Source organism: Corythoichthys intestinalis, chromosome 20 (genome assembly GCF_030265065.1).
Source record: "Corythoichthys intestinalis isolate RoL2023-P3 chromosome 20, ASM3026506v1, whole genome shotgun sequence".
NCBI classification, from domain to species: domain Eukaryota; kingdom Metazoa; phylum Chordata; class Actinopteri; order Syngnathiformes; family Syngnathidae; genus Corythoichthys; species Corythoichthys intestinalis.
In genome coordinates this window covers 30,929,664-30,945,564 of record NC_080414.1, presented here as the reverse complement: position 1 = coordinate 30,945,564, position 15,901 = coordinate 30,929,664, and the positions used below count along the sequence as shown (strand labels likewise).

Sequence of the window (15,901 nt, the reverse complement as noted above, 5' to 3'; positions counted from 1 at the left end):
GTAACTGAACATACTCACTTTCCCCTCATATTACTGTCTGCGATTGAACCAGAGAGGAAGAAAATCAACTTCTTGCTTACCATTCATTCTGACTGGGGACATCATGGATCCATTGCACAGAGTTCCCTCCCACAAATCCCAGGTCCTCGTGAGAACTTGAAGATGACTGGTCCGAGAAGTGGGCAGGAAGCAGGGGCGGCCTGTCATCTTCTATCAATACAATATCATCCTGAGGCATGTTCACAGTGGGAGAGAACTGATATTTACCTATAACACAGAGACATAATTGATTAGGAACAGAGTACACGGTGGTTTCAGTTGCTTCTGTCACTCTAATATTCTTAATAAAACTGTGTAGGACACAAATAACATTAACTCAAAATTTATTTTAAACATGAATGAAACATATCACTCCATTACTAAGTTCTGGTTTATAGCACTGAATACCAACACAAACCTAGAACTAACTTCTACACCGAAATCCCAATGTCACTTTAAGCCCACCAGAAGTTTAAAGTATGATTTTCTTCTCAAATATTCACAGAGGACAAAGACGTGCAGAAGAAGAAGAGCTTTTCTGATTTGTATTCAGTCCTGCATGACCTTCCCTGTAGCAGACTTCTTTGAATTGCCCCTTTACATCTCCTCAGCAGTCAAAGTCAATAGGAAATGTGCTGCATTGGTTGACACTCAATAGCAAGAGCAGTAGAAGAAGGGCTGTTCAGTCCTATGAGATGTCCCAATGAGGAGCGAGCCGGATGCTTTTTTTCTGCAAGGTGATCAAACCATTGTCTCCGCAAATGGCGTCAAAAGTTTTCAAATAAGTCAAGAGCAGAGTTCCAGCGCTCATCTGAATACAATTAAACAAAGGCTTTTAGAACTGCTCAATTCCTGTGCGCAATGTAGTGTTTTCATGATTGGATGATTTAATGGCTGAGGAACAACTTTCTGTAGTTGCAAACAGCAGAGAAAAATCTTTGCAATGCCAAAACCCCAGAATAATTCAAACAGGTATTTAATTTCGCGGGGCGCCAACTAATGACAGATGCTCGTTGCGGAAGTAATTTTGAACAGCAATTATTGCAACCATGAGGTGTGTAATTCAGTTTAGTTTGTTGTCGGAACTGAATAAATTAATAAAGGGAAAATAAAGACGCAGAACATCTGTGCCGACAGAGGAACTGACTCATGGCAGGTTCTACTCAAATTCACCCTTAACTAATAATAGCGTAGATTTAAATGTCTCATGGTGTGAGCGGAATTCGACATGTTTGGAAATGAAAACCATGTGTGCTAATTGATTCTTATGGAAAGAAACAGTGGTATTTAGATAGCAAACATTAACATACGAACGAGTTAAAATGTCTGCAAACACTGTACAGGTGAAATGAAGGCAATTTCTCACTTGGGCAGCTTGACAGCGAATCCTGGGTAATTGAATTCATAGGCACTGTAAATCAACAAGGGGACAGCCAAACTCAATTGGCTGCCCGGGGGGGTCAGTTTTGTAGGAAATTTATAATGATGTAATGATTCTGATGTTAGTCTAAAATACTATTTTTGTGGGCCACAGAGAAAAGCTATTACACTAAAGTGCGTACCACAGAATAAAAAATTCTTCAAGCATTATCATATGAATTAGAATCATATTTTGAGACGATTCGACAATATACAACAATTTGGCAAAGTGCAGATGACGAGAAATTAGTCTTTTAATCCGCTGTTTAGCCACACTTACCATTGTAGGGCTCCAGCGTCCCCAACAGGATGACGTCGGCAGGGTCATGGTTTCATCTGATTTAACATTCAGCCCCATTTAGTGGGAATTATTCAGAACGAGGAAAATGCGATGAAGAGAGCCGCAAAATGTCATTATTTTAGTATATGTACTCCAATATTTTTACTGGATATTCTTTTTATCGAAGTGTTTTTCTCCAATTGCTAAATAAATGGTATGGTCATGACAAATAACAGCCTTGGGCTAAATGGAATATGAAATAATAAAAATGCATTTATTCAGTACGACATGGCAAAAACTTCACCTTTACTGTCGCAGCTCCCGAACGATATTTTATGCCACAGGAGTTAGTCCGGTTTTTGTCATTTCCCTGCCCCCGGCTTCGGAGAATGTAAACAAAGAGGCGTAACAGCTAGCCGAGATGCTAACCCGAACCGAGTGATGTTTCAAAGTCTTTGAAGCGAAAAATCACACAAAATTACCCCGGATCATTTCACACGGTGGCGGGGTTGTCAATTGTCATTGCCGATTGGCAACCCGCCCGGCGGTGAGCAAGTTAGAGCTCGTCATTCCCCTGTTGCGGGCAGAGGGCCCGTTTGCGGGGAAGCAGCTGGACAATGACCGCCGAACAAACCGGCTGATGTCGAAGGAGCGCGTAGCTGCCACATGGTAAACATGAATATGGCGTAAAATACTGCTTTACTATAGGCGAAGACGTAAACAGTGAGAGAGTCATATGCGAGCGGCTGCAGTTGTTGTGCAGCTAACATGGCAGGATGTGTCTGAGGAGAACTTCTGACATGTCAGTCCATAATCAAACGTAAGTAAATAGTCCTTTATTTAAATACAGTTTGTAGTGTTTACAATGTAATCGCTGTATTTGTGGCCATCTTAAACACAAAGTTTTGTGCAATTTCTGATGGGGTTGAAAGTGTGTTGGAATTAAACACGAAGAGGATTGACGGTTGTCACATGGATAAAATGGAAAGGACAGTTTCAGGTATATTGACACTTGACGAGTCTAATAAAATGATGTACATTAGACGTGCTGTGGTCCACACAGTCGCAGACAGCAAGATGGCTGATGGCTAGAAATCTGAGCAGTTATTTAACAAGACAAGAGCAATACCTCGCTCATCTGCACACGACGGAGAACTTCCTACCTATTCCTTCCTACTGCAACTCCACCCGACGAGATAAAATGTGATAATGGATCATTTCTCGCGGCACACTTGACCATCTCTCACAGCAAACTAGTGTGCCGCGGCGCACCGGTTTAAAAACACTGATCTACAGTATGTTATTTTAAGGTAAAATATATAACAACAAAAAATGTAGCCTTATGGCATTTACAGAGTATTGAGGAAGCCATTTTGAAGGGCTTGTCGAAGCGGGATTTGCCATTTTAGTGTTTCACTACAGGATGTAAATCTTTGCCTCGGAGCTCATCAAGGAAGTGTGGTAGTCTTCAAGATTTGCTAGGTGAGAAGGTGACTAATTAACAATTTCCAGCTCTATTTGAGGCACTGAAGACAGAGGTGCTGATGGGACACCTCAATCCACATTCTAACAAGTGTGTTTCTGTTACAGTAGAGCACATCTTTACTAAATTAATGCCATTAATGCCTTGAACTTTCAAAACACAGAAACTTTGGATATGTTTTCACTGTCAATGGAGCTCATCAGAATGGACCTCGCATTTTCCAACTACACCGAAACACACGCAGCCTTCAGGCCGGTTGTGATCAGCTGTGTGGAAGCGATTTAGTGATAGTGAAGCAGAAATGTTCTTCCTCCCTTTGGCAGCAAGAGCAGACACAGATAAATGCGTCCTTTGGCCGGAGAGACCACCTAGCTACGTTCATTCCAATGGATGAGAGATTTACTCTAGTTTCTCTGTTCTAATCAAGGTGCTGCAAATTGAGCACAAAGGTGAGAGGTCACATTAATAGGATAGATCCGTTGCTTGTCCTCCATATGTGCCCATCACACATACTAATACTTTCTGATTTTATTCTTATCCTTCCCATGTGGTTTATTCATCTTGGACACTTTATGGTCTATTGATCAGAGTGATGGAGCACTCATTCGTTAACCCATGCTGCCATAACCCTACCAGTCCTGTACATGTATCGGAAAAGGTAATTTTGCTAAGTACACACTGGTGAAAACTAAATCGCTGAGACTTGGGTGCAAAGCCGCATAATATCCTAACGGTGTTCCCATATGTTCCACAGGGGATTTCATCATTATTGCAAATGAACAGAACATTATGTTGAGTGAAATTGTTTCCACTTGTGAATTCAACAAAATGGCTCACTGAGAGAAAAACAGCATTAAACGTCCAACGGAGTCTTGCATTTTTTTTCTATTCTTACAATAAAAATAATCAACTTTATCTTGAATTACAACTGTGCTTTCGTCACATCCCTTAGGCACATCTGTACGATTCCAGTACAATCAGTTAAATCTTGTTTTTTTCCATTCTGCAGATTCGACCCTGGGGTATACAGTATTGTTCTATTTCAGTTTTTAAATCCAACTATTTAAATTTAGCAATTTAGGTTCAGCTTATATTGGTACAGCCCCTGCATAAATATGGCAGTTTCTACACGGTACAGTATTAATTATGGTATCATTATAGGTATTATTGCATAAAATTATTAATAGGGCTGTCAAAATTAACGCGTTAACAGGTGGTAATTAATTTTTTAAATTAATCACGTTAAAATACTTAACGCACTTAACGCATGCGCGGAACGACCCACTCAAGCATTGCCGCGAACAGACTACAATGGCGCCGTTTGAAGTATATTGATAGCTAAGGGCAGAGACAAGCAAGTGGAGTGGACGCAGGTGATACCGGCACCCGCCAAGGAGGCCGTTGTTATTTTCAATGTGACCGGCATTGTTAGATTGAGCAGTTAGGAAGAAAGTGGTCGAGCGAGAGAGGGAGCGAGAGAGTAGAGAAAGTGCGCAGTTAGCACAGGCTCAAGTGCTGCGTCCCCCACATGCTTTTGATTTGTTAATAAAAGTACCCACAAAAAGCCATCTAACGCCTCTCGGTGTTTATATGTACGCCACCGTCTTCCTCAGGAGGAAATCGGACGAACCGAGCCAACCGATGACAGCGAGCCAACGAGAAACGCCGGTCAATAGCACCGCCAATTGCCAAGAAGGGCGAATTGGTAACGCAGACATTTATTGGAGCCGCACTATTTAATGGAATAAGCGGTGGCATCTCTTCCACAACTGTTATAACTATTGTGGCAAGCGACATGGGGAAGAATGACTGGAGATGATCTTTTTCTTAACACCATGTATTGTACTCAACGCAGAGAAGATATAGCATTTGCAGCAACCACTGTGACTCATGGTTGCTCAAATTTCCATCACGCATTTGGGCAGTTAAGAACATTTAAGTCACTACAGTATCATTTAGTGAAAGCACAACAAAAATAATATTCCGCTCTCAAAAATAAAATAATGTTCACAAAAAGAAAAGCGCTCAATGCAAAGAGATCTGGCATTCCCAATCAAAATAGCTATGCAAACTAATACTCTTTTCAAATATTAAGTTTAGCTCAACAAATGCACTAGATGGCAATATTTAGTCACAATATACAAACTATCAAAATTACTATAACTTGTACTCACATTTATATTTTAAGAATTACAAGTCTTTCTATCCGTGGATCCCTTTCACAGAAAGAATCTTAATGTTAATGCCGTCTTGTGGATTTATTGTTATAATAAACAGATACAGTACTTAAGTACAGTATGTTGAATGTATATATCCGTCTTGTCTTATCTTCTTATCTTTCCATTCCAACAATAATTTACAGAAAAATATGGCATATTTCAGAGATGGTTTGAATTGCGATTAATTGTGATTAATTACGATTAATTAATTTTTAAGCTGTGATTAACTCGATTAAAAATTGTAATCGTTTGACAGCCCTAATTATTAATATGGAATTATTCAACAGAGAATTTTGAACCTACACATATGAAAATCAGCTAGATATTGTCACTGCAACCAGATATGTGCTTTTTGCAGATATGTATATGCAAATGTGTATTTGTTAATCTCTCTGGCTATAACACTTCAATGACACTTTAACTTAACTACTACCACATAACTTAATTACATCTGTCATTTTTTTAAAAATTATTTATTACAGATTTATAATTGTTAGAATTGTTTTATTTATTTTATAATATATAAACTCAGAGTATAATTTATTTGACATATCACCCAAAAAGGGTCACTATTTTTTCTTCATTAAAGTTCTATAGTTAACTGTCTTTTTTGCACCAAAAATTAACCAATCAGAGTGCTGAGAAAACCGAACAAAACCAAAATTACTTTTTAGTGTGCCATTACACTTCTAGTTTAGATTTATCATATAATTATTCATAATGAACACAAATCACAAACATTTGTCCAACTAATGCACCCGTTCAGCTACTAGATGTGCAGAACATATCAGAGAGGCATCCACCGATGGAAGCCACAGACAGGAGAAAAAAAAAAGAAAAAAAAAACACTGGAATTGGACCTTGCAGGACAGTAGCTATGAAATACAGTTCCTCTTTGGGACATTTAATGTGGGGGGAGAGTGAAAACTGAGCATACAAACCCTCACACAAAGTAGAGGTCAACCGATATATCGGCCGCCCATATATCGGCCGCCCATATATGGGCTGCTGTATGGACTTTCCAACATCGGCCATCGGCTGATTAACAAAAAAAAAAAAAAAAAAAAAAAAAGATCCGATACAAAAGGATTTTGATCAGGCATTAGTGTGGGCAACTTTGACCGATGATAGGACCCCGGAAGGACCCTGCAGTAGCTTGAAAGTAGGCTGTGACAGGAAGCTTCAGGCTTGCCCATTTTGTAAATATTGTAAGATTTTTTTTTTTTTTTTTGTTATCTTGCAGGTGAGAATATGCACTGCTGCTTTAGCCTTTTTACAGTGTTTACATAGTCTATGTTCATCCTGAAGGTCTTAATGCACAAATCCAATTTTTTCGTGTTTTTCCAACTCGAGTAAGGCATGAACTTGACGGTCTGAACGGGACAAGTCACATAGAAGTGGACCATTTCAAATCCGATCTGGGTCACTTTCGCATTAGGTTTAAATCTGATTTGAGCCACATTTTTCCAGAATGCTGCGGCGGTCTGAACTGTCAAGTCTCCCGAATCGGAATTCATGGAGCAATTATGTCAGCAAAGAGCGAGAGAGGCAGGGCGCTACAGTAGCAGTGCAGCTGTGCGTTAGCACCTAGCTTGCCTTGAACACGGCTTTTGGGGATGGGTCGGGCTTGACAACAGTCATAAAAAAATAAAATGGGTTGAGGATAAGCCTGAAAATGCTTGGTTTTCTCATGAGCAATATTTCAAGATTGCTTACACGGCCGAGAGTTGGAACGAACTGTCCGTAGGTGTGTGTGTCATGCACGGACAGTGCGTGCATGCTATCAATCTATATAAACTTTGAATATAAGACTAAACAGGGATTAATTATGTCTGTTATTTGTGTCCTCTTTTTGGATATCAAATATGATCACCTTTGAATGACGTTGAGCCAGCATGAGTGGTCATTTGTTTTAATGCTCCTGCGCATGTGGGTCACTTTCCTCAGCGCATCTCGGACTGCGAATTAGTGCACATGCGTGATACTTGAACGGGCTCAATGAACAAAGGCAGTCTGAATAGGCACGCCAAAAAAACAGATATGACAAAAAATTGGATTGGTGCATTAAGACCTGCGGTATTAACCTAGCCTTAGTAGTCTTTACACTGTAATTGTAACTCATAGTGTTAGCGTAGCATTCGCGTTAGCATTAGCATGGTGAGCATCTGCTTAAACTTTCCCTCATACTTGTTTACATCTTGTAGTGACGTCCTGGTAGGTTTAACTATTTGAAGTTGATGTACTGTTCTTGCTGAGTGTGTATAATCATAAAAAGAAGCGCTGAGTCGTAGGTTTGGTAAGACTCCACTGAATTATTCGTTTAAGTTTCAGGTCATCATTGTAAATTTGAGGTTCTTGAACAATAAAAAAAAAATAAATAAATAAATAAATAAATGTGTTTCATAACCTACATGCTTTAAAAAATAAATATTGGCATTTGTAATATCCCATATCGGCCGACCTCGAACACAAAGATGTTCTTTCCCGTTTACCAACAGTATTTTCATTCATCTTCTTACTACCTGCAGCACCAACCCTTCTCTACCACACCCTTCTTGCTTTGGAAGCCCTTCAAAATGTTCACATTAATACACTGTTGGATTGCAGGCTTCAATTTTCACCTCAGCATGCGGACTTGACACCCAGCAGCACTTTTCAGTCGGACAGAACGGAAGGTAAAGCCGGGTGTGATAACAACCTTTGCATCCTCACTTGGCTGTCACTGTCACACTGAGCACTCACTGGAAATTTCATTGCACTTTATAGTTCTTCCCCAAGTCCTATTTTTTAGAAAGAAAATAGCTGCCCTTGGACTCCCAAAGGCAAAAGGGTGGGTGGTTAGAAAGAAGGAATTCAAGTAAATTATCAGAAACTCATTTAATTTGAGCCGGGAGTCAAGCAGAACATTTCTCACTTCACCCCCTGCTAGTTATGGATCCAGCCTAGAGCCTCGTGCATGTGTGACGACAAAACTGACAATATCGCAGCACTGCATGGTTTACTGAAGAAAACAGGGAATTGGATTGCCTCTCACTATTAATATCAGTATGTGTGTGTTTGTGTGTGTCATAAATACACACACAGGGGCCGAATGCCAGCTCAAAACAGTTCAGCAAAGATAAAGGATAAATTCTACTGCAATCAATAATAGCATTCAGCTCAAATGTCATGTCATACTGTTTTCATAAAATAAAATAGATAAAAAAGATGAATAGATAAATATATTATTGCATGAAAAGTAACCAACTTGAAGAGCTGTGTTTTTTTTTTAACAGCTGTGTGTCATGTTTTGGTGAAAACAGTGTTCTCGGTTGACGAATAATTACTTAATCCATTCATCTTCCGTTCCGCTTATCCTCAGAAAAAAAGTTAGTTTAAGCGAAAAAAGTAATCACAGTTGTAGACCATGTCACCCTTTAGAAACCATGCATAACCTGATATACAGTCTAGACTGCATGCAGCTAAATAGATTTAGTGATCCAACACTACCAAGCAAGCAAGAGTGTCAAGCCTTACTGATAATTTACCAGCTTTATACTCCATATCGAGTTGACAGTCAAGGCCCAGTGGCTGTGAGCATCATGACCTTGACAAGCCACATCATTACATCTGGCCCCCTAACCACAACTGTCACATATCACACATGCTGAGCAACAGCTAAAGAATCATATTGGACGATTAAAGAGCTACGGCCTTTATAGACAGTCATGTGAAATAATTAGGACACCCCATTAAATATTCAGATCTTTTTTTAAGAAATGTTCACATATCAATGTCTGATCTTGTTTGTCTTTATTTCTATTCTAATGCTACCCCCTTTGGCTGAAATAACTTCAGTGAGACGCTTTTTATAGACCCCAATCACATGATGTCACAACTCCGCCCCCCCGACTTGTTCCGCCATATTGTCCGTCAGCCCGTCGTGTTTACACATTACTGCTACGTATATTCCTCTTATTACGGCGTGTTTTTCTGCTCGTTAACATTAATAATCAAAATAGTGAAGGCGTGTGTGGCGGTTGGTTGCAGTAACAGGGAAGATAGACGGAGAGACTTGAAGTTCTACCGTATTCCGAGAGACCTGAAGAGGAGAGCGAGATGGACTGCTGCAATTCGACGAGAATACTGGGCACCAAACGATCACCACAGACTATGTAGTAGTCATTTTATATCTGTTAAGATGCATTTAATATATATTTAGAGGGTTTTGGGCTGACAACCACAATTAAGATCATTGCGAGGCTAATCGCCGACAACATACAGTTTCAAATTCAAGATGTTTATTTCTTCCACCATCATTATTTTTTGAGGGATATTTAGCTGGTACCAAGTGAAAGAAGCTGGCCCCGTCTACGGGTCATCAGTTAAACAGGGGTGTCCAAACTTTTTGCAAAGGGGGCCAGATTTGGTGTGGTAAAAATGTGGGGGGCTACCTGGGCTAATTTATGTAGAACAATATATTCAAACAAATTTTAGCAAGCCCTTCTGTGTGTCACATTTGCTTTATTATTATTTTTTTTAATTCATAATTTCAACAATCTCGCCTTTGTGGCGTTCTCTTTCGACCCTCGGGTTCTTGCAAAATACTGCTGCTGTGAAATTAAACTAGCTTCAAGTTGCTTTAATTTCCCGCTGCATATTTTCCGTGTAATCTTGTCGTACATGCCAGTGTGTCTTGTTTGGTAATATCGCCTCACATCGAACTCTTTGAAAACAGCAACTGTCTCTTTGAAAATGAGGCAGACACAGTTGTTGCGTATTTTATTGAAGAAATAGTCCAATATCCACCTATCCTTGAAGCGTCGGCCATCACAGTCAACTTTTTTTTTTTTATTGATGGTCGCCATTTTAGAAAATTGGAAGTAAAGTTGTCACACAATGCTTAGAGTGCTGCTCTTAAAGTTTTCAAACTTTCGTGAGAATAGGTTGAGTTTCTGTGGACAAGATAGTTGTAGATATCAGGGTAGCAGATGTCAGGCAGAGACGGCGAAGACACCGGGCTGAAAAATATCGATTTAGGCATCAAATATGGATCTGGCGAATGGATCGACCGAAGCTTTTCCACATAACGCCTTTTATGCAACACATCGAATGAGTTTACAGTGTCTGAAGGCACCGGGGCTTCCATGGATTGCACTATAAATTGCACGATAAATTGAGACCATCGAGCATACGGACACACAATGACGGACAATATGGCGGCACAATACAGCGACACGTCATTGTGTGACGTTGGTTATTGGGGTCTATAGCTGAAATAACCTCAGTGAGACTGTTTTTGTAGCCGTCTACCAGTCTTTGACATTGGTCTGAAGAAAGTTTGCCCCACTCCTCAACGCAGAATACTTTCAACAGTGACTGACTGTTGAAGTGAGTGAAAACACCATGGTGAGATCAAAGGAGCTGTCTGAGGCGTTCAGAATGAAAATTGTAGACACATATAGGTCTGGTAAGGGATTTAAAAGGATCTCAAAAGAATATAAAATCAGCCATTCCACTGTCCGGAAAATAGTCGACGAGTAGAGGACATTCGAAACAACTGCCAACATGCTCAGGTCTGGCCGTCCAAGCAAGTTCACCCCGAGAAAAGACCGCAAGATGCTAAAAGAAGTCTCCAAAAACCCTAAAATGTCATCACGGGACCTACAGCAGGCTCTTCCCACTGTTGATGTGAAAGTGCATTCTTCTACAATCAGAAAGAGACTTTTAACCTTCATAGGAGGTGTGGAAGGAGGAAACCTTTGCTCTCCAAGAAGAACATGAAGGCCAGACCGAAGTTTGCCAGAGTAAATATAGACAAAGACCAGGACTTCTGGAATAATGTTCTTAGGACAGATTAAACTAAAATTTAATTATTTGGACAGTGGAACAGAGGACATGTTTGGATTAAACCCAATACAGCAGTCCAGGAAAATAACCTCATACCAACCGTGAAGCATGGAGGTCGAAGTGTCATGGTTTAGGGATGCTTTGCTGCCGCAGGACCTGGCCAGCTCACCATAATTGATTCAACCATGAATTATATCGTGTATCATCCGAGAAAAAAAATAAAGCCGAAGTGAAACTGAACCCTGCAACATGACAATGACCCAAAACATACCAGTAAATCCACCAAGGACTGACTAAAAAAGGAAAAAATGAGTCCTGGAATGGCCGAGTCAAAGCCCAGATCTGCACATGTAGGAATCCCCTCAACATCTCACAGCTGATAGTATTCTGCGTTGAGGAGTGGGGCAAACTTTCTTGAGACCAATGTCAAAGACTGGTAGACGGCTACAAAAACAGTCTCACTGAGGTTATTTCAGCCATAGGGGGTAACACTAGCTATTAGGTGGTAGGGTATCCTTACTTTTTTCTCAGCTAGAATATGCTTTTTTGTTGATAAATTTGGTTTAATGAGTAAAACAATGTTAGATTTTATTGTTTACCTGCTATTACATCACTTTCTTTTCCAGTGATAAAGAAAAACAAGATCAGACATTGATATGTGAACAGTTCATAATAAAGTACTGAGTAATTAATGGGGTGTCCTAAGTTTTTCACATGACTGTATATCTTTCTGGCATAGAGGGAAAGGGCAAAAAACAACTCGTGATGCATACAGAAAACAGTGTAGATGTCATATTGACACAAGCTATTGTCAGAACAGCCAGTGTAATAAATAACAAAACCAAGATGAAAAAAAGTACATTTGGATTAATTCAATCTACAAATGAGGGGCGTGAGTGATGGGGTGGGGTGATGAAACACCAGTATGAAAAAAAAGAGATGGAGAGTCAAGGTATGGAGTTAATGTCAGGCCTATTGATCTCGAGGCTTAATTAACCATCAGAAGATTCTGTCTGACACAGCCTCTGATCTCCTATCATCAGTGGCAGAGTGGCACCACTCTGATTGAACTTGTGTGTCTGATAGGCGTACAAATGAGAAGGGAAGGACTGCGGAAAGGTGAAGAACATTGACATATGACATTGTCACTATATCTGCTGTATGTCGCAGACAAAATGTCAAGTGCCTCAAGATGGTCTCAAGCTAGATTTGAAAAATGAAGGAGAGAAAGAAAATATGCATAAAGGAGGGCATGAGTGTCGCCAGACATATTTCAATGGGGCACTTGCCTCAGTATAAATTTCATTGGTAAAAATAAATAAATAATAAAAATCATTTGGAGTTTTAAGTCAACATAGTATAATCTACAGAATATGCATATTTAATATCGTCACATCACTCTAGTCACTCCACGTACACAATCTGCACAGGGCTCCTTAATATGGTAATTTATGCACCTAAATTTGGCTGTGATAGGCATTTGAGTTGATACTTCTGCACTTTCAGGAGATATGTTGCGTTCATGTGTACCGGGAGATCTGAGCTCCCAGGATGGAAAATCATTCTGATGTGTTGTAAAGTCGTAATGTGGGATAAAAACATGGTTGCTACAAAGAAGGGTAGCCTATTTTAATGCTCAAACGATACATCACAGGTTGAGTGACTGTATTGCGCTTTTTATAGACACGATGTAATAGAGATTCATTTTTTCGGTTACTCCAAAAATACATGAATGCAGCATCAATATTATGGTGTGTGCGCCAAACTGCCAATATTACAGTGTATGATGCAAATTAAATCTTCCCACCTGCTTCACAGATTAGTGCCAGATAAACAGCCCATCCTTGTTCGTTTTTAACTCTGTGTTTATGTTTCTTTGGTCGTCTAATCCCATGAATTGTGAATTTAAATGGTTCGACTTTACTCTTTGCATATCAGACAGTTAACTGTGTTAAACTGTTCTGGTCGCAGTACCAGATTAGCTGCCATTTTTAGCTAACTGGCTATGAATACAATGACAATTAAATGTGATTTGAGCGAGAGCGGTATCAATACTGATGCTATTTTTTGCTATTTGTTAATGGCGGAAAACACTCAGGTGACTTGAAGTTCAGCTCTGAGACACTTAATTCGGCCAACTTTCAAAATGGTCCGAAATGCATGTGTGATACATCATTGGAAAGCTTAAAATCTCAATTTTCTGGGGGAAGAAAAATTTTGAACTGGAAGGCATTAAAAAAATAAATAAATTAAAAAAAAAAAAAAAACATTTTTTTTAACAGCAAAACCCTAATTGGAAGCAAGAGCACCCAAGAGCAGAATTAAAGACGCGATCATTTTTACGAGATATTATCGTGTACTTACCTTGTTCCGATCCAAAAACCCCATGTAGCATGTATCACCGAGTGTCAAGACACAGCTGTGAATGGCCACAGTCAGGTTTTGGGGGTATTTTATGGTTGAAACATGGTCATATAACAAGGGTCGGGATGCAGAAATCGAAGACAACAAGGAGTGGTTGAGATTTTCTTTTTCATATAGTTACCCTTTTAAACGTTATTTTCAATGTGTTTTTTTTTTTTTTTTTTTTTTTTTTTTTGCATGGATTATTTATCATCTTACATATCGGGGAAAATGCGACAGTAACAAATAAAAATAGAATTAAGCGATAGTTATGAGGTAGATATCAGTGACTTTACAGACGCCAAATTTTTCATTGTGACATAATTCGTTTAAAAGTTGAAAATATGCGAGTAAATAATTTTTTTAAGTTGTTTTACTTTTTTCTTTAAACTAAATAATACAGTAGATATCAATTTAATGATTCTTAACTAAAAATGACAGACATTTTGAATAATAAATATAATTAAGTAACTTCTTTTATGGCTAGGTTGAAATAAAAACGGTTGTGCAACGTCTGTAAACGGGGATTTTTAGGGTAAAACAGAACATTGAAAATAGCTCGGAGGCTTCGTGCGCCATGAATCTGCTATGGCAGCATATAGACATATTGTTCCATCAAATAAAACAGTTCTTTTGACTTAAAATACAGCAGTTTCTTTTAAAAAGGGAGTGCAAGAGCAGACACTGCTTTTTCACTCTTGTCTGTGTTTTCTGCCTTATCACCAAAATGCCTATGATGAAGGAATATCATATGTTTGGGATATATAACCTCTAACAATGTTGTATGTTGCTCATCATAATTTTCAGCATTTAATTTGTTACTGCAGTCCCTGTAATCTGCCACAAGATATCTTATTTTTTTATTTCTATTTGACAAACAGCATTACTCTTACCGATGGATATTAGAAAGTTAGTTGCTTGCAGCAAGGACAAATCAGAAAGGAGGAAGGAGAAAGGCAAGCTAGGTAACCCACCTAGGTAACATAAACCACTTTTAAGTCACAACCCAGCAGTTGAGAAACACTGATTAATTTCATTACAGTTACAGTGATATATCCCGATTTCTTTCCAGCCAAAGTAGAGCAGCAGAGTGCAGGAAGAGGTGAAGGAGAGATGGAAGTGGATGAGCGGAGGTGAATTGACTATGAACAAGGGATGTCCCAATTTTGATTTTGAACACTGATAGATGAATATTGAAAATGTAGCTTTTTTACAGACACTCGTATTTTGGTTTGATTAAATATAGTTTGCTCGCTCGCCAGACCCCCAGGGTCCCCCAGTATTGTATTAGTTCGAGTGACGCCCCTGAAGGAGGGAGAATACAAATTTCAGTGAGCAATATGAAAAACATAAAATGTAAAGCATAATTTCAGGATGGTGAGGTTAGATGAAAAATTGTTTAGTTGAATAATTCCATAAAAAACAGTCTCTCCTTCTACCTGGCTCGTGTGCATGCACGTGAAAGGCACATCGATAGTGAGATGACAGCAGTGACTGGTGGAGGATTGAATTGCCAATTCCAATACAGCCAAAGAGCTAAGATGTCAGCCAGTTGATGTCAGCTGGGTAGATTGGGAATTGGCTTGAGTGAAACCAGTCAGCAGTAGAGTTAACGCAGGGGAGATTAGTCATGACGTTAATCCCTTTGGGGCTGGCATTGTGAAACGTGGCGTGTACCTTGGGATGCACAGCTATGGAGGTGAAGGATAAGGTTGTGAGCGTATACTAGGGGATTTAATAGAAGCCAGCAAAAACTGGCATTACAATTGTGGAAGAAGCTAAAATTGTTCGTGAAATTGCAAAGTGCAGGTAAGAGACCAATCATGGAAAAAGATGAGCAAAGTGTCCAGCAAAAATGATGTAATTTAGTCTACTAACAGTAGCCAGGTCTATAAATGTCAACTGCAGTCAGAAATAGTGTATACGATGCACAAATTCATTGAAATCACTAGATTTTGGATCCCTTGAATGATTCCTTGCTATGCTTTTTCAGACCTCAACAACAACATTCTTTTCTCCTTATTCTTCAAGCATTTTTCCTTCAGTATTGCGTACCTACAGCAAGTAAAATACATGCTCAGTGAGACTCCATTGAGGTTCCGGCCGTGTCCATTGCATAACACTTACTCTTTCACTTCAACATCAGCTTGATAAAGTTACTTCCCAATGTGTTCTATAAAATAAATACTGTATTCTCCGCACTATAAGGTGCATCAGAATATATAGGGG

The 15,901-nt window shown here is 39.3% G+C and overlaps 1 protein-coding gene across 1 annotated transcript in view; it reads right to left on the bottom strand.

Moving 5' to 3' along the window:
• Nucleotides 1–15,901, bottom strand: part of LOC130909013 (partitioning defective 3 homolog) — a 660,821-nt gene that overhangs the window by 271,157 nt on the left and 373,763 nt on the right. The window contains exon 17 of the mRNA XM_057825056.1: nt 81–267. Within this exon, the coding sequence (XP_057681039.1) occupies nt 81–267 (187 nt within the window). The remainder of the gene's footprint in view (nt 1–80; nt 268–15,901) is intronic.